Source organism: Hypomesus transpacificus, chromosome 9 (genome assembly GCF_021917145.1).
Source record: "Hypomesus transpacificus isolate Combined female chromosome 9, fHypTra1, whole genome shotgun sequence".
Lineage (NCBI taxonomy): Eukaryota > Metazoa > Chordata > Actinopteri > Osmeriformes > Osmeridae > Hypomesus > Hypomesus transpacificus.
In genome coordinates this window covers 21,950,298-21,969,805 of record NC_061068.1, presented here as the reverse complement: position 1 = coordinate 21,969,805, position 19,508 = coordinate 21,950,298, and the positions used below count along the sequence as shown (strand labels likewise).

The 19,508-nt window shown below is 46.4% G+C and overlaps 1 protein-coding gene across 1 annotated transcript; it reads left to right on the top strand.

Annotated features, from left to right (window-relative positions):
- Window positions 1–2,037: 2,037 nt before the first annotated feature.
- Window positions 2,038–18,438, top strand: slc6a11b (solute carrier family 6 member 11b). Its single transcript, XM_047024758.1, has 15 exons — window positions 2,038–2,309; window positions 2,761–2,985; window positions 3,448–3,582; window positions 3,694–3,834; window positions 4,010–4,091; window positions 5,474–5,606; window positions 8,249–8,383; window positions 11,515–11,618; window positions 11,971–12,095; window positions 12,533–12,645; window positions 12,974–13,111; window positions 14,047–14,149; window positions 16,103–16,203; window positions 16,456–16,626; window positions 16,861–18,438. The coding sequence occupies exons 2-15, from the start codon at window positions 2,775–2,777 to the stop codon at window positions 17,005–17,007; spliced, it is 1,839 nt and encodes a 612-aa protein (XP_046880714.1). The 5' UTR covers window positions 2,038–2,309; window positions 2,761–2,774; the 3' UTR covers window positions 17,008–18,438.
- The last annotated feature ends 1,070 nt before the right edge of the window (window positions 18,439–19,508 follow it).

The following is a 19,508-nucleotide window of genomic DNA, read 5'->3' as shown; positions in this document are numbered from 1 at the left end:
CAGGGTGAGAATTATTGAATCTATTTTTCAACAACTCTTTCTTCTTTTTTCCTGGGCTCTATGTTGATAATAATTGATAAAATGAGATTCATGCGAAAAGGGGTATTGTTTAATTCTCACTGCAAGAGGATTGTAATTGAAATGTTGAAAAATTACAGTAGCACTGATCTAAAGATTTCGTTGCAGTAGATCATTGAGGTGACTCGAGTTACACACACTTTTCTCCCTGTGTTCATGTGATAACTTTAACTTCAAAAGGTGAAGCACTATAAACATGGTATTAACCTACAATCCCATAACAAACACACACAAATCAGTGATGAATGCCTTTTATGCAGTAATACTTCAACTTCCAATCTGGTACAGAAAGGTTTTGAGCTGTAATACTTATAAATAAGTGATAAGCTGCGAAGACATGCAGAGACAACACACTCTGCCCCCAAACTTCCTTCTCTAGTACCTCGTAAAAGAGTGATGACAGGTATCCTAGCAACGCTTCAGTGTAGCATCCTGACTGGACAGCGATGAGGCTCTCTCCCTCAGGCATCCAACAGCCAATGGGAACACAGCGGAAGAGGAAGACGACCTTTACTGTCATGCTAACAGGTGCTGTAGATTCTCAGAACACCACCAGTGTCTGCTTGGAATGTGTCAGGAGACCAAAACACCAGCCTGACACCAAAGCAACAACGTGTACCTGCCATTGGTAGATTTACATCGATTGTATCCATGTTTGTCTTTACAAAATACAAAGTTGACTTAGTGCAGGAACTTAAATGATACAAAATCATACATTTTCACCTTACGTAATGACACAATGACACTTAAGGTGCAGTAAAGAAAGAAATGTTAACCCCTACACTACGGTGTTATAGGATTGAAATGGTTAAGATTTGTAGGAGTGTAAAATGTTACTCTAAGTAATAATAGAGGCTTGTGTTAGTGACAGAGGCTCAGTGAGTGCCGGCCAGCGACTCTGGTGGCCGTACTTCTCATGCAGAACACTTCCTTTAACTTCTAATGACTACTGACCCCTGTGTGAGGAGATGTTTACAGAGCAGAACACTCATTCACCACCCCTGGGAGTTCCCATTGCATTCAGTCTGCCCAGTTAGGAAACGGCATGATTAACTACTCTATGAACAATTGTAAAAAGTCATTAAGTCATAACGCACCTTTGTACGGCAACAGCATGAAGTTATTAGACGTTATGATGAAGTTGCTCATGCATCATCTCTGTGGGGGAAAAAAGCAGCCCTGGGTTGTTAGGAGTTTGAGATGTCAGTCACTCCAATGAGTGTAGTCTGACTTTTCAAAGACATGAAAGGTTTGTTTTGGTATGCTGTATGCAGAACCCCCAGAGCCCAAGTGCCTACAAAGAGTCCACAAAAGAAACGAGACCAGTGACATCAATTCATAAATCAACGGTCCAGTTCTGTTCTTTGAAGATTAAGACGGACCTTCTACAGACCCCCTGGCATAAGGTAAAACACAAATACTATTTCAACTTCAAAATGTGTTGAGGAAATCTGACTCATTAAGCATTTATGTACAGGTGAGTATAGTTGCAGTCTTCATTATGCTACGAGACTTACAGAAAAGTGTGGAAGCCTAACCTCCATGAGTTTTAACTTACTGTTCTTTAAGTGAGAAACACAGCTGCTCACGACATCATAGACCAGTATATCGTGCAGTGAGTTATAGATCTGGTTTGTTATTTAGATTTTGAATGTGTTTTTTGTTTTATTTTATTATTTATTATTTGGCATGTTTTAATTATTATTTTAATAGCGGGTGTGGCAGATGTAAAACTATACCCTGGGTTAATAAATGTGGCAAAACTACAGACTCACTGAGGCTAGCGAGTCTAAAATATTTGATGCAGTTTTTATATGATCTTAATCAGATCTACAGTATTGGCCGCCTGCCTCGTTCACTCTTTCCCAGTCTCTGTCGCCTGTACTGTGTAGCGTATGGTAAATGACATTGCAAGATGCAAGGTAGTTGGCTACCACATGGCTGTTTTCCAATGAGAGGCGGTTGAGATCAGATTGCGGAGACAGTGGCAGGGCAGTCAGTTTCATGTTATCTATTGCCTTGTGCGAGATAGCATCGCCTCCTCTGGGAGCTTCCTTTATATAGCGAGAGACAAACAAAACAACCACAGTCAACGGCGAATACAATTGTCTTTTTTTCTTCTCTCGCGCCGGTTAAGCTTAACCATCCCTTGTCTTGTGAAGCCAAGTGCGGATAATCATCGCGATAATCATCGCGGATAATCAACTACGGTTTACAGTACAACCACATTGGTGAGTAGGTCTTAATCAAATTTTGACTGTGTTGGACTTCTAGAATCTAGTTTCTACCAGATGTTGTGTTTCTCTTCATCAGAATAGTTTAGTTTTATGTTTAGCACCTCAGGTGTTTCTAGAGGAGCTCTGATAGTTGACTTTGTAAGTGAGCCCTCTCATGATCAACAAGTGCATTTGTCTACCATAGTGTGTGTCTATGGCATCTACTATAGACTGTAGACAAGCAGTAGTACCACTAACTAACTACTCTGGACTATTACTGTCTAATTACAATACAATCATTTGCATTTCCTTTAATCAACTGCCTGAGATGGTCACTCAGTTCCAATCTTTAGAGGTTTAATGATGAATGAAACACCCTGCTATTCAAGAAATGCTAATGAGCATTCTGCATGGTATTGGCTTCGGCTATAATCTTAACCAGAGGTGTGTGATCCATTTGTTTCAGGCTGTTAAAACGTCATGACAGCCGAAAAGACAATTCCCATTATAAATGGAAAACCGGAGGACGCCCTGGATCCAGAGGCTTCCGCCGTGGTAAGCAGCAAGACGGAGGTGAACGAGAGAGGTCACTGGAATAACAAGATCGAGTTTTTCCTCTCTGTCGCCGGAGAGATCATTGGACTTGGAAATGTGTGGAGGTTTCCCTACCTGTGTTATAAAAATGGAGGAGGTAAGATGTTCTGACAGAATTCGATTTTGACATCGTGGGGTGCAGCAACACCTCACCTGCTGTATTTCCAACACTTCCTTGGTAACTGTCTGGTATAGCACAGCCAGTCCATCACTACCTCCAACACCACCAACTACCACCACAGCACCATGACTACAGTACCATGACTACAGTACCACTAGTTGGATGGTAGCTTTATCAACCTTGCAACCTTTTCTACCTGTCTCCTGTAACACAGTGCCAGACTTTCAAACCTTGTGCTATCATAGAAGTAGCAGAGTAGGAGAATGCCAATGTATTGCAGGATCTCACACAGAAAGGATTTCGATTCTCCGTTAAAACGGGGGGAAAAAGTTATTTAAGGAGACTGAACTCTTATAAGTGGAACTTAGACTGAACGAACTGAGTGGGACTGAGACGTTGCAGTGAGGATTCAACTCGTTGTTTCTGTCTCTTGGCCAGGTGCTTTCTTCGTGCCCTATGTCATCTTCTTCGTGTGCTGTGGCATTCCCGTGTTCTTCTTGGAGACGGCGCTGGGCCAGTTCACCAGCGAAGGAGGAATCACATGCTGGAGGAAAGTGTGTCCACTGTTTGAGGGTAACGCTGCATGCTTTGATTCCCCTTCTTGAATGAGCGAATGATTAGAGGTGCTCGTGTGCTGTCCAAGCATCACCCCCCACTTCACCATCTCCCATCCGTTTTTCTCAGGTATTGGATACGCAACTCAAGTGATTGAAGCACATCTAAATGTGTATTATGTGGTCATATTGGCGTGGGCAATCTTCTACCTTTTCAACTGCTTTACAACCGAACTGCCTTGGGCTGCATGTGGCCATGAGTGGAACACAGGTGAGTGGCATGGTTTCACTTTAAAGGTGCAGTCTTACTTTACCATTTGAAACACACTTCAATGAGACTATCTGATCTTGGTAATAGCTGGTAGTGTTAGCTGAACGTGGTCCCATGGGCAAAATATTCTTCGGTATATCCTCTTGATAACGTTTGTCCACCTTTGTTTACATAGAAAACTGTGTTGATTTCCATGGAGCAAATAGTACCAACTTCACCAACCCCAATGCTACATCACCAGTGATTGAGTTCTGGGAGTAAGTGCATATTTCTTGTCAACTGTAGTTACTGTATGACTGAACAAGTCTCTATGACTGAGCAAATCTATGTTGTATGGTTGTCTTACTGGCTCGGCAAAAGTTTGTGGTCAAACCAGCCCACCTTACTGAAAAGCACTTTGCCCAACCATAACCCTCTTAATAAAAACCCCCGGACAATTTGTCCTCCCCTTTCAGGGATCTGTGTCTACATGCTGCAGAAGGGCAGTTGCGCAGCCAGAGATGTTGTGGACACAAATGTGGCGATGTCAGCGTGTTATGTTGTGCAGATCCTGTATCACTGCCAAAGACAGGCATGAAGGAAATGCCTACTAGAGCATCACCATGATTCTGGCAACAATAACTGACCAGTTCTAAGATTGATGCCAAATACTCATTTAATGTACTGTATCTTAGTCATGCTACTACTGTACAGTATCTATAAATAGGCTATCCTATTAGATAACAAAGGTGGAATTCCTTTTATATCGTAATATCCATCAATACAGTTTACAAACTGTACAATAACAAGCTATTGCTTACATGGCAGTGTTTTGATTTTTCAATAGACTTGATGTTGGGTGAATTCAGAGCTTCCTGATTAACTAGTGCCCTGACCCCTTCTGTGTCACCACACCAATCACGTTTTGTGATTTCAGTCACATAACATTCATGCTAAACCTAGAGTCAAGTTCAGTCGACTAGACATTGCCATAGCAGAGAAGAAAAAACGCTCTGGAGTTTAGGTGTCCCACATTACCCAATGTCCCAGATTACCCGAATTCACCCTACTGCAGGAGAGTAAAGATGTATTCCTTCACATCAACCAGTGTCTCTGGCCCGGTTTACTTGAGCCAGCGTTCATGTCGATGTCGACCTACCTTCTCAGATATCCCTAGCGTAGTAGAAAACGGCAAGGCCAACCCTAACCTAAGTACGCACGGGTACGACAAGTTGACAGGTTCTGGAATAATAAGTCTGGAATATTATTAACGTCCCTTAGAGCCGTAGACTGGTACTTGTTATTCTGTGAGGATGTGTGGTTCTGGCCCAGACTCAGCTGCTACGAGGCAAAGCCCCAGCAGCACTGGCCTGGATAGTAGCTCTTCCTCTCTATGCTGTCCACTAGTAAGAGGAAGAGCTTCCCTTGCCCCGACTGAGGAACAGACCCAAGAACATGTCAGAAATGATCAATGGAGGATGGCGCATTTGGGGGACTTTTGTGCCAAGTGGTTCTGGGTTCTCGTCTCATCTCATGCTGTTGCCTGGTCCTTCGATTAGTGGGAAGTCATGGAAGCTAATTAGGTTCAAGCGTTTCCCTGTGAAGACTGTTGTCATGGGAGAAGTAATGGTGTTTTGATATGACATGTTTCGCCCGACAGGCGCAGAGTTCTTAACATATCGAGTGGGATTGAGCACATTGGGAAGTTGCGCTGGGAACTTGCCCTATGCCTGGCTCTGGCCTGGTTCATATGCTACTTCTGCATATGGAAAGGCCCCAAATCAACAGGAAAGGTAAAAACACAATTTATTTGGATATTGCATTGCATCTGATTACTCATCGAATTCAATAAAAGTCAAAACAATAATCCCTTTTTTTTTGTTGCTAACTTTTTAAAGCCAACTGCCAAGCTAGCTCTATAAAAAAAATATACCACTCTTCTGGCGCAAAAATGTAAAGGAAATGTTAAAAAGCTAATTTTGTGTCTACATACCTAGGTGTCTCTCTGGTAACATAGGTGGCTCTGATATGTTTTACAGGCACGTTGTGTACTATGCTGAGGGAAAGTGTGTGTGTATACGCGTGAAGACAAAGCGTAGCGTAGGGGACAAAACCAACGCGACACTGACAGTGTTTCAGTTCAAACACTTCTTATTCTCCAAACAACCTCAAAGCAAGCTCTGTGTGTTCTTTCTGTGTTCAGGAACACAAAAGGGCCCCCTGGTTATCCTCTCCATCGGCTTTCTACCCAGAATCCTTCTCTTTAGAGTGTCCCCGGACCGTCTGCCAGCAGCCAGTGCTCTGTCGCTAGTCTTCCCCTCTGGATGCTTCTCGCTTAGCAGTCTTTAAGAAAGTCTTACAGATTCAATGAGCCAGAATGAGCAGGGTAGAGAAAGGAAGAGAGATGTGTGAGGAAAAATTAATGGGCTCACATTGTACAGATCCGGGCAAAAAGAATTAGGCAGAGATGCCTATATCTCCTGAAGTGGCTTTTGTTCGGACATGAAGTAACAGGGAAGAATGCTCCTTCATGGCAAGGCTTTAGCAGCCAGTCCAAGATTGATTTCTGCATTCACTGGAGGAAAGTAAAGCGATCATGAGGAGCATGCAGAGTTCCCACTCCAGCCTCCCTCTCCACCCCGCTAGGAGGAATTACTGCTGTTAGCCAGATGCTTTTCTTCTCTGTCTCACCCCTATACACAGCACAGAGCATTCAGGCCATTTGCTAAGCTGTTTTTGCTTTTGTGGGCCTGTTTGCAAGAGATTCTCATAAGCTGCCGTGAGATTTATGGGTTAGGGGAGTTTGATCAGTCAAATTCAGAATGGTTCAACTTTGTCCTGTGGTGAGCTGGAGGGGAGTTTGCGAGTGTTGCGAGTTGCATGGGGAGATGAATCATCGGCCTTTTCCTTCTCCAGAAACCTTGTGCATGCCACTGAGGGGAAAGCTGGAGTCGGGGCTGTTGGGGTGCGAGAGGGATAACCATAGCCTTGGATGTGTAATCGTTTTATTAGACTAATTGAGGGATATCTGAATCAAAGAGAAAGCAATGGTTCCCACTCTCACACTGTAGGCCATGGTAGGATTAAAGGAGCTTAGTTTAGGGTGTATTCAATTTCAGTTACTCTTGTCAGTGTTGCCTTGGAAATGTTTTTTCCCGGAAGTCGATTGTGTTGGTTTCTTGTTATGGTCGGTGAATTGACTAAAATGAAACAGAATATTCTGTGGACAAAAATGGACTGTTTACCACCTTGGCAACAGTACCCTTTTAAAAAGCCTGACAGGTTCTTCACCATAGTCGTTAGTATCAATTGTATAGGGGTGGTTCAATTAACAAGCTTTCACCATCTTGAAAGTACTTGAGCGGACACCATGTATTTGTTGTACGACAAGCCAGGCCTGTTTTTTTTTTCACTTCATTCATGGAGCTGCTGTTGAAAGTACAGTAGAATGAGAAGGGTCACCTGAGAGGCTCCTAGTAATTGGATGGTGGTGTGCTGCACATTTTCCCACACTGCCAACATCACTCAGCTGGGCTCTGACTGCCTTGGGGGAGCCCTGGCCTGAGGCCTGTTCAATCCAGACTCTGTCTTGTCCTCAATTGGTCTTGACTTGATGCCAATGCAACAGGGACTTACAGCCACCACCCCCAAGAGACGTTTTGTTCTTGGGACTGAAAGGACCTCAAAATGCTAATTTATGAGGACCTTTCGTAGCTCAATACGAATGCTTTAGCTGCTGTGAGAGATAACTGAAGTGGGCTACCTATTCCACTGTGTGAAGGAGTCATTCTGACAGTATTTGAAGAGCAAGCGTTTTACTACTGCATTCAGACAGCTAGTCTGGGCTTTTGTGTTTGAGAGAAACATTTCCCCCATATCCCAGAGGATTCTGGTCCGGCAGACTGGTGTGTGGGGGACCGCTGATGATCCAGACAACATGAACATCATTCTGACAAGCCTGGACACAGGAACAGCCACACGATTCTATTTCAGTCCTCTCCTTTGGTGACATGGTTGTGTTCTCTAACAGTGCTCTCTCCAGACAAACCTCTGGCTTGCAGCTCACTACTTCTTCCTTCCCCGAGAGAATAAACGATTCAATCTGCTTTCAATTAGGCTTTTCAGAACTGAAACCTGGCCACTTGTCAGCGATTCAGACTGATCAGACTGATCGCTCCTGTGACCCCCAAGTTTCAGTAGGTCAAACCAGCAACATGTAAGCCCAAGAAAATGGCTGCAGTCCAAAAGATGCGTACTGTAGCTGGATCCAGATGCCAAGAGGAGTTTTCACATTTTCTACGATAGTTTGACCATCGGTAGTTAAAAATACAAATACACAGTGGTGTGCTAGTACAATTGTCAGAGCAGCAATCCAGGTAGAGGCACAGGCACAGGTAGAGGTAACGTTCCAGTGATGTGTTCTCCCTGTGTGCAGGTGGTGTACGTGACCGCCACCTTCCCCTACGCCATGCTGCTCATCTTGCTCATACGAGGGGTGACGCTGCCAGGCGCATCCGAAGGGATCAAGTTCTACCTCTACCCCGACATCTCCCGCCTCTCCGACCCCCAGGTAAGCTGCCGTGCAGAGCGCTGGGACAACCCCGAGGGGCCGTGAGCTCTGTCTGCCTGTCTGTCGTCGTAGACCCCCAGGTAAGCTGCCGTCAGAGTGGGAGGAGGAAGATGGTGACCAGACTGGCCAGGTTTGTAGATGGGTGTGAGGAAGCACGTTGGCTGACCGAAGGAGCAGATGGTTGGCTGGCGGAGGGCAGGGGGTGCAGAGGATGAGGCGGGGACGAGGTCACACGACCGTGTGAGAGATGAGCAAGCAGGCCTGGTCTTGGAGGAGCGTGCGCTGCTCATCCGACTGATCCCGAGGCAGCAGACCTCCGAGGTCGCTAGGCAACACTGTTGATCTGGTGCCAGCCGTTGGAGGTGTCATGCCGCCATGGAAAGGATGATGTCACACGTTCAGGCGGTCTGTTGATGATGTACAAAAATCGGGCTGTTTGGCACGCTTAGCTGGTGTGAAATATCCAAGCAATGAGATGCGCTGAGTGGAAGTATTACTGTGTGTGTCGTAGACAAATCAAACCAGGCTCCATGCTGACACCTTGACCATTTTTGATTGATTATCGATTGCGTGCCTGTGGAAGTCTGCAGTTTTCTTTTCTTCAAAAATGTGCATAATATCCTGCTTAAAAAGGCTGATAAACGCTGCACCTCCAAGCTTGACTGAAGGAGAGGGTCAATGGAGAGGTAATGGAGAACGTTTTCAAAAACAGTACCAAGAAAAGAAAAGTTGAGAGAGAAAGACAGATAGGAGGAAACCGAGTGAAAGGTGAGAGAAAAGGAGAGCAAGAGAACAAAAGAGAGAGAGAGATAAAGAGTGACTGTTAGGGAGAGGGAGACATCGCTCTGACACCCATGTGGAATTAGCTGTTGAAGAGACAATCAGGGGTCTGTTCCCCAGCTTCTGTGGACTGTTGTGTGTCACCCACCCACCCTCTCTCACTCTACCTCCTTTCATCACCCCTCCCCCCCACCCAACCTCACCCACCACTGCCTCTGGCCTGCTGCCCTCGCCCTCCCTCCCTCACTCCATCCAGCTCTCCCTCCATCACGATTCCCTCCCTCCATCCCTCTCTCCTTTACAAACTATTGGCTCCTTGCTCGCCCTTCCTCGCCCCGTCCTCTTCCTCCGCCACCGTCTTTCTCTTTGTGCATTCCTGGTCTCTGTGCCCTCCGACCTGCAACCCTGCCAGCCTCCCCCACTCCTGGGGCTGGACTCTCCACCTCAGACCTCCCCTACCTTACTTCAGGCCTCCATTGGCAGCTGTGAACATTTATCCCTGGTACTCTGGGTCTGACAATGGAGGAAGAAATAAAGAACAAACGCGAGACCTTGTAGATTGTGTGGGGACCGAAGACAGTTATATCAAAGAATATATGTTTTATACTTCAAAGAAAGAAGTTGGATTGAGGTTGCATCCTGCTGTCTCAACATGACCAAACAGGCCATCCAAATTAGACACAACATCAACAGGCAATGTCTGGACCTGGGCCTTCTTCTTCTTCGCTAACGTTCACTCCGAGCCAAAAGCGAAAAGCATCGGCTGCAGTCGTGTGTGAAATGAAAGGAACATTAAGGCACATCGCCATAGAAAGGATGTTCTTGGAGAGGGAGATGGGTTTGTGTTTGTGCGGTCACAGGAGTTTCCCTGGAAACTCTCTAAAGGGGAGAGAAAACCGTGAGTTGTCGATTGTTTCCCAAGTAAATGAGATTAGTGCCTCAATGGTTATGTGGGAGTGTTTTCGAAAAAAGTACGCTGCATTAAACACACATTCACCTGTGCCTGCTCGCTAGATCCTGCTCCAGGGCTTTCTTCGTACTTGTTATAAAATGTTTTCTCACTGATATTAAAATGTGTGCTGGACAGTATTGCTTCCCCACCTGTCAGCCGACAGTTTGGGAATGTAGTGCATTACCAGAGTCATTAACGTAAAACTACAGTCGCTGTAAGTTGTGTGGCAACACTTTAGATTAAGGTGACAATAACTACTGTGTAATCACATATTAATACCTACTGTAACAACGTTGTAGTTACATAGGGACAGATATGCAGTTACACCTCCATACATTTTATCAGTAGAAGTTACTACCCAATTGTAACTTGCTATTGGAGACGTTGGGTGTGCACATTTTTGGGGTTTCACAAATGCCGCTTAGCCCCCTTCAACCCCTCCCCCCCTCCCCCATACGTACACTTCTTACACTGTTGTTATAACCTATACTTCAATCACATAGCAATTACTGTGTACCTACAGATTGAGTAGTGTATCCTCCGAGGGAGGGAAGAGGAGGTGAGCTTTGAGACAGAAGTTTGTCTGGAGAGAGCACAAGCATGATAATACCCCATATGTTTTTACTATGTGTATTTGCTATGTTGTTATGTAGTTCCTGTAATCTTGATGTAAAGCATTGCCGGATGTGTTGCCATGCTTGCGTAATACAGAATAATCAATTTGATATGCAGTCAAAATAGTCTGGAACAATCCCTTGAGTACCACGTGGGAGTTGAAGCCAGGTCACGCAGAGTTGATTCTTCTGTGCTCAATTTAGAGATTGGAAGCCATTCTACTGTCAAGATAATGTAAAGGCATGCATGATTTAGCTGTCTGCATGAGTAGAATCTGGGATGGGGTCCGATGGTCGAGCTGAAACCAGGAAATACGCTGTTAGGGAGAAGCTGAACCAAGAACATCTCAAACATCTCAGACCTTGAACTTTGACCTTTGGCCTCAGGTCCAGTGTGTACGTGACTCGTCTCATCGATGTGTGTGTGTGTGTGTGTGTATGCCTGTGTGTGTGTGTGTGTATGCCTGTGTGTGTGTGTGTGTGTATGCCTGTGTGTGTGTGTGTGTGTATGCCTGTGTGTGTGTGTGTGTATGCCTGTGTGTGTGTGTGTGTGTGTGTGTGTGTATGCTTGTGTTTGTGTGTGTGTGTATGCCTGTGTGTGTGTATGCCTGTGTGTGTGTGTGTGTATGCCTGTGCGTGTGTGTGTTTATGCCTGTGTGTGTGTGTGTGTATACCTGTGTGTGTGTATGTATGCCTGTGTGTGTGAGTGTGTGTGTGTGTATGCCTGTGTGTGTGTGTGTATGCCTGTGTGTGTGTGTGTGCCTGTGTGTGTGGTGTATCTGCAGGTCTGGGTAGATGCTGGGACCCAGATCTTCTTCTCCTATGCCATCTGTCTGGGCTGTCTGACTGCCCTGGGGAGCTACAACGCCTACAACAACAACTGCTACCGGTGAGCTGCAGAACCGCTCCCACGTAGCCTAGCTTGGGGGTTTGGGCTTGTGCAAGTGCTGCTGGACGCCAGAGTCCATGATATCCAGCTGCCTATGTGACTTCATCACAGTGACCCCACATTCTCTTTCTCTGAGTGGAGAAAACAAATGAAATAAAAAACTATAGAAATAAGCTCATTGGTAGAGCATCTGGCTGCAGTGTTGAGGTCTCAGATTCAAATCCCCCCCATCCCTTTGCATTAAAGTGTCCACTAAATCATCCTCATTACGTTACTATACAAACTAGCAGGAGTGAAGTGATCAATGACAGACCTCAGGGGTTAACTCGGCCTCCTCTCTCTACCCCCTCAGGGACTGTTTGATGCTGTGCTGTCTGAACAGCGGGACCAGCTTCGTGGCCGGCTTTGCCATCTTCTCTGTCCTGGGCTTCATGGCCTATGAACAGGGGGTGCCCATTGAGGCGGTGGCAGAATCGGGTGAGAATCCAAGCCCTTCCATCCATTAGACGGGAGAACCCAATAGAATGGCTGTGACATCACTTCCCCGCGTTGAAGCTCTTAGCCGGCTACAACTCCACCGTATCACTTATTCACCTGGGACATGCATAATGTAGCAGGGCTATGTACGGCCGAGTTAAGAGATGAATACTTTGTTTCACACAGGACACGCCTGCTGACATTGCAGACAGGATATGCCTGCTGATATTCAGCCTGCTGTTTTTTGTGCTGAAGAGAATTCTGATTGTGTCGAGTCTAAGTGTGTCTGTCTCCGACCTTTCCCCCTCGATGTGTCTTTGCATGAAGGCTTGTCTAAACAAGGCCGAGCACCCCCTACATATCAAATAGTGATTGCTATGATGTAAGCTGGCGAAACAGAGCCTTCGCTCTGTGACGTTTTTCCATGTGTCCAACAGGCCCAGGCCTGGCCTTCATAGCCTACCCTAAGGCTGTGACCATGATGCCGTTGGCTCCTCTGTGGGCCTGTCTCTTCTTCATGATGCTTATCTTCCTGGGCCTGGACAGCCAGGTAAGGACAGTCCCTCCTGGACAGCCAGGTAAGGACAGTCCCTCCTGGACAGCCAGGGAAGGACAGTCCCTCCACTCAGGGAGGAATGGAAGGGAATCGGCTCAGTGGTAGAGCAGTTGACCTCAGATCAGGAAGCTGCAGGTTCAGATCCCATTCCTGTCCTCTACATTGGATAAAAGTATCTGCTAAGTTAATACAATGATTCAAGAGGGGGGTTGAGACTGAGGGTTAACAAGATGGTTTGTTCCGACTTCTTGACCTAACTCAGCACATAATGCGAAAGGTTCGTGACAATGTTTCACCAAGCTGTGTGTGTGTGTGTGTGTAGTTTGTGTGCGTGGAGAGCCTGGTGACGGCCGTGGTGGACATGTACCCCGAAACCTTCAGGAGGGGCTACCGCCGAGAGCTGCTCATCCTGGGCATGTCTATCGCTTCCTTCTTCGTGGGACTCATCATGCTCACAGAGGTACCTTCAGGATTCCTGACCGTCTATCGACTGCATCTCTCCCTCCGACACTAACCCTATCGTGTAGCATCGGTCGACGTCTGCTTAGGGTCCATAGTCATTCTGTTTTCTGGGCCAATAATTGACACTCTGCCGTGAAAAAAAAAGCTGTGCCAAAGTTTCCTACAAGGAACGCAAAAGGGGTCATCGTAACAGGCATCCCAATGTCGTGTCCTTGGCTGATACTGTACTGCTATGTTAGTGGTAAACACTACTGAGTGGTATTGGAGTGGCTAACCTGGACCCTGTGAAGCACGTCTAATGCTTCGTTCTTCATACATGGGCTGATTATTCTATACTTCCTGAAACAACCACACATGCCACTATTGAAGTACACTAGGACGACCGGTGCCCCGCTTGGTGCTCTTGCGGAGTGGGCTTTTAAGTCCTATCAGGAAGGTGTATTAATAGGACAGGATGCTGCTTCACATTGGCCGAGCAGGCTGTCTCCCTGCTGAACCCTCTGAAAGCTTGTTCTGGTGGAATTCCTCCACGGAGTGGTCCATCATGAATAAATCTCCCACGGAGCTGACGGTGAAATGTTGTCATGGAGCAAACCACATCGTGACTTCCAGAGGCTTCCTTGGTTCAGCAGCCTGTAACTAAGTCTAGTCCACCAATGGAAGCTGTACCATTCCCAGGAAGGTGTTATAACCCAGCAACTGGGCCCACAGACCCATCTAGCTGACCTTGGATTTCCTAATGACATTTCTCACCCGTGATTAAACCCTTCGGTAAACTTATCCGGCGCGGCTCCTCGTAGACCTTTGTGTTAGCCAGCCCTGGGGATGATGGAGGGGGGGGGGGGGGGGGGGGGCGGGAGGGGGGTGAAGGGCTTGATGTCAATGCGTTGGCTGATGTCTAGTCACAGTAACCAGGATCTCGTGTCTTGCCAGGGTGGTATGTACGTGTTCCAGCTGTTTGACTCCTACGCTGCCAGCGGGATGTGTTTGCTGTTTGTGGCCATCTTTGAGTGCATATGCATCGGCTGGGTCTACGGTAAGTACATATGGACCGTGCAGCTCCTTATATTAGAATAGGTTGTTCTTATGAGCTATGTGGAAGGAAGGGTTGTCGATCTCCGCTGGGACCAGGGGACGGTTGGTTCAGGGTATGGGGGTTGTAAGTATTGAACAACCAGCTGACTGGAGAGAGATTTGACGTGCGCCTCGACAAGAACGATGACCCGTTAATACACTCAGCGGTCGTAGCAACGTTTCTCCCTCTGAGGGACGTCAATGGCATTCGTCGTCACTGGAGCAAAACAAACATAACAGACAACCAACAGATGTTCAGTAGTATTCTCAGGCCGACCCATGACCGTCATCAGTATACAATATACTGTAGGCTACAACAAGAACACGTACAGCATATAGGAGTGAACAAGCTAGAATACATGAATGCATGATAGGGCAACAGTTGATCTACTGATTGTGATTAGCATTAGCACATAACAAATCCTGCACCTCTCCCACAGCTATCCCCCTGTACTATAGTGTGAGAGCCATGTCATCCATGGATTTGCAGTACCTTACCCTGTCTACTAATAACTCCAGACAAATTATTATTACACCTGTGCCCCCTGCTGGAGATGGACCTCCAGCACACACTTAGAGTCCCACACTGTAGGTACAGTACACTCTGTAGGTACAGTACACACTGTAGGTACAGTACACTCTGTAGGTATAGTACATTCTGTAGGTACAGTACACTCTGTAGGTATAGTAAACACTGTAGGTACAGGACACTCTGTAGGTACAGTACACACTGTAGGTACAGTACACTCTGTAGGTATAGTACACTCTGTAGGTACAGTACACTCTGTAGGTATAGTACACACTGTAGGTACAGCACACTCTGTAGGTATAGTACACTCTGTAGGTATAGTACACACTGTAGGTATAGTACACTCTGTAGGTACAGTACACACTGTAGGTATAGTACACACTGTAGGTACAGTACACTCTGTAGGTATAGTCCACTCTGTAGGTACAGTACACACTGTAGGTATAGTACACTCTGTAGGTATAGTACACACTGTAGGTATAGTACACTCTGTAGGTACAGTACACTCTGTAGGTATAGTACACACTGTAGGTACAGGACACTCTGTAGGTATAGTACACACTGTAGGTACAGTACACTCTGTAGGTATAGTACACACTGTAGGTACAGGACACTCTGTAGGTACAGTACACACTGTAGGTACAGTACACTCTGTAGGTATAGTACACACTGTAGGTATAGTACACTCTGTAGGTACAGGACACTGTAGGTACAGTACACACTGTAGGTATAGTACACTCTGTAGGTACAGGACACTGTAGGTACAGTACACACTGTAGGTATAGTACACTCTGTAGGTACAGTACACACTGTAGGTATAGTACACTCTGTAGGTACAGGACACTGTAGGTACAGTACACACTGTAGGTATAGTACACTCTGTAGGTACAGTACACACTGTAGGTACAGTACACACTGTAGGTATAGTACACACTGTAGGTACAGGACACTCTGTAGGTACAGTACACACTGTAGGTATAGTACACACTGTAGGTACAGGACACTCTGTAGGTATAGTACACACTGTAGGTACAGGACACTCTGTAGGTACAGTACACACTGTAGGTATAGTACACACTGTAGGTATAGTACACACTGTAGGTACAGGACACTCTGTAGGTATAGTACACACTGTAGGTACAGGACACTCTGTAGGTATAGTACACTCTGTAGGTACAGGACACTCTGTAGGTACAGTACACACTGCTGTGTCATAGGCAGGCCTTGGTTTAGAGTAGCTTGCACACGGTGTCATCATTCGCTAGGTCATATGGTACGTTTGGGCTTCTGCGACATTGTGATATTGACCTTGCTTTCATGTTTGAGGGTGGGCATAACAAACCCACTGATATCATGTGTTTGACCACCTGGCATGTTTCGTTTCAGGAAGTGACAGGTTCTACATGAACATTGAGGATATGATTGGCTACAAGCCTGTGTTCTTCATTAAGTGGTGCTGGATGATTCTGACCCCAGGCATCTGTGCAGTGAGTGGCCCATGAATAACAACTACCACGACAGGAACAATATTTAGCACAGATGACCACATTGAGAGAAAGATGCACTGATACAAACTGTTGTTTCGATTTCATCATGTTTGAATTTGTATTTGATTACTTTTAAGGTTTAACCTTAAGTTTTAAGGTTTAAGGCAGGGTTTATCCTATACGCCTCCCAACACTGCCACGTGTAGCAACCCAACCCCAAGTGTAACCCTAACCCTGCCTGTTTGTCTGTAGGCCACCTTCCTTTTCTTCCTGATCAAGTACAAGCCCCTGAAGTACAACAACGTGTACACCTACCCAGACTGGGGCTACGGGATCGGGTGGATGATGGCCATGTCATCCATGGTCTGCATCCCACTGGGCATCATCGTCCAGGTCTGGAAGACAGAAGGCACCTTCACTGAGGTACGACAGAAGGCGACATCACTGAACGACATCACTGCCCACCGGCACTGCTCCTGTGCTCTGTTAGCTCAGAAGACACTTTGCCTTATCGCCGAAACGTCACACATTGTTCTGTATTCATTCAGCAGATGCTTTCGTCTCATTATAACGCAGTGACACACGAATCGTGCATGTAGAAAGGGCAGTATATGTTGCGAATTATCTTGATGCGACCGCCTGTCTCTGCCCCAACAGAGGATGAAGAAGCTGACCACCCCCAGCCCTGACCTGAAGATGCGAGGCAAGCTAGCAGGAGTCACCAGCCCCTACGCCATCAACGACGCCAAACTGAAGGCTGATGGGAAGATATCAACCGTCACGGAAAAGGAGACACATTTTTAATCAGGCACTGAGCGAGCCGTCACGGTCTACAAACCACCACCACAAAATGGAAGATAAATGACTCCAGTGTTTCTTGTAAAAAAGGAAAAGCTATCACCTGATTGTAGTGTTGCTTTGGTTTGCACAAACTATGATAACACCTTCATTTTTATGTTAACCTTGTGACTAAAACTGTTACTTCTCTGCATTAATATTTAAAACTCTAAACTGATGAATGAAGAAGCTGTGTTATCACGTCGATATGTGTTATGCTAGTGTTTGCTGTACCTTCTAGAACAATGCCAATGTGTCATGTGCCGTAAACATCGATTCTGTACTTGGATTGGCAATGTGCTGTACTCTACATTTTAGGTACTAGGTACGCACTGTATATCTATCTAATCTGTAGCAGTTTGGGGGGTGACCTGGAATAGGACAGTGTGCTTAGAGAGGACTCTGGAGGAGGCTGGAGGGCAGTGTGTTGTCGCATGCCTGGTCACAGGCTCAGTGCGCCCACAAATAGCTTGGACTTGCGGGCCGAGTTTCAAGGCTTCACCCCGTCTCCTCAGAGTCCTCTCGGAAGATGTGGATCTTCGTCATTTCACAGCAATGACTCCGAGTCTGATCCGGAGTGACAGACGTGACGGCGTCCTTTTGCTCATCTGCTTCAGCTGTGAGGGGAGGTGGACATCCCACCGAGTGTCTCCGAATCCTCTGTCTCCCTCATCCTCCTCAGCCTTTATTTCTGGTCCATCTCTCCTTCCCCCGTCCTGGTTTATAGTCAGAATACACTAGCGTTCTGTCGCTATCCAAGGGCTCGTGCAGCTGTGACCCGCGTTCCCCCGGATGCTAGTTCTGATTAGGCTTGTTTTCTGGCCTGTGGTCCATGCTGCTCTTCGCAGGGTAGCGGGGGCCAGCGATGGTCGTCTGTGAGGAGGATGCCAGGAGCTGGGTGCTTGGAGTCCAGGTGGCTGTGGTCTGAAGTAGGGGCAGAGTGAGCTGGTCTCATCCTAACTATCTCCACCCCTAGCGGCTCATCCAATCAGCAGGCATCACGGCCCTGTCTTTGACAGAGTGAAGCCGTCACCGCACACGCGCACGGTCCCCTCCAGCTCTCGATCTCCTCACTGCCACTCTCCAGTTTGTGCCAGTAAATCTGTGCATTTAAATAGCCTGTTTAACATTTCGAAATTGATGTATATTTTTACATCCTGTTTAGAGATTTTTTTGGTCTATTTCTTGAGATGAAAACAAAAGTGTTAAAAAAGATTTTTTTTTTAAGATTCTTGTAGCATTGAAGAATTTTGATATACCGCTCATCCAATCGTGCTAGACGTGAGGAAAGTGTGGAACTATTATGAACTGTTTTACACTGATGTTGGTATTCACGGAGCACAAGAACTGTCTGCTTACTCATTTTTAAATAAAAAAAATAAAATATTGGAAATTGAAGAAGCAAAGCCTCTGACTTTTCATGGAGCATCAACATTACTTTTGACAAAGTGTGCAACACTTTTCTCTGTCACGCTCCAAAAAAGCTACTGTCTTGGCTCGGAGGCAGCATCTCGCTCTGATCCGATAGAAGACATGAAATAAATCTGCTTTGTAGTTGCATCAGCTATTATCAACGCCGCTGGCTGCCGCTGCCCTCAACATTTCCAGCAGAGGCAGCCTCTACCCTGAGGTAGAAAAAAAAGGAAGGCACAGCATAGTTAGGGAATCACATGCAAGTGAGCTGTGCTTCAGGACAGAACTAATATAGACACACGCAACGTGAGGCCACCCAAAATCTCGGATTGGCCCAAAGACCATTGCAACCTAGATTTTGAAACCGGGATCTTTTTTTCCACAAGGGAAACATAATACACAGATTGCATGACTTCATGTAACTGTTTAGATGGTGGCAGAGAGATGCCCACTCGTTGGTCGTTTGGCAGAGGTAAATGAAAGCCATGGTGTTGCTTGTCACTATCGAACGGTTGCAGCCTTGTGGTTCCTGGTCATGTTTGGTCCTATTTTGGCTTTAGAGGTACACTCTACCACAGCATGCCAACAGCACAATGAAACTCAATTCAGAATGTTCTTTTTTTGACAGTGTGCGTGTGTCTGTGTGCGTGTCTGTGTGCATTGTATGTATGTATGTATGTATGTATGTATGTATGTATGTATGTATGTATGTATGTATGTATGCCTCCAGTCTCCACGGACGAGGCGGGCATTTGCCAGCAGAATGAGAAAGCACGGGCACTGGCGCGGGCACTCAGGCTGGCGATATGGCACAGCCAGGCTGAACTCTAATAGAAGGCAGATGACAGCTAGCATAGCTGATAAGGAGAGCCTGAGGCAGCATGGGGGGCCAGGGAGGAGGGGCTCGCTCACTGTCATGGCCTCGCACACGGGCCGATGTGGCTCCGAGTCGTGTGATGGCCCTCCAGCCCGGGTGAAGAGACTGGGAAGAGAGAACGAGAGATAGAGACGGACCGAGATAGACAGAAGATAGAGACAGACACAGACAGATAGAG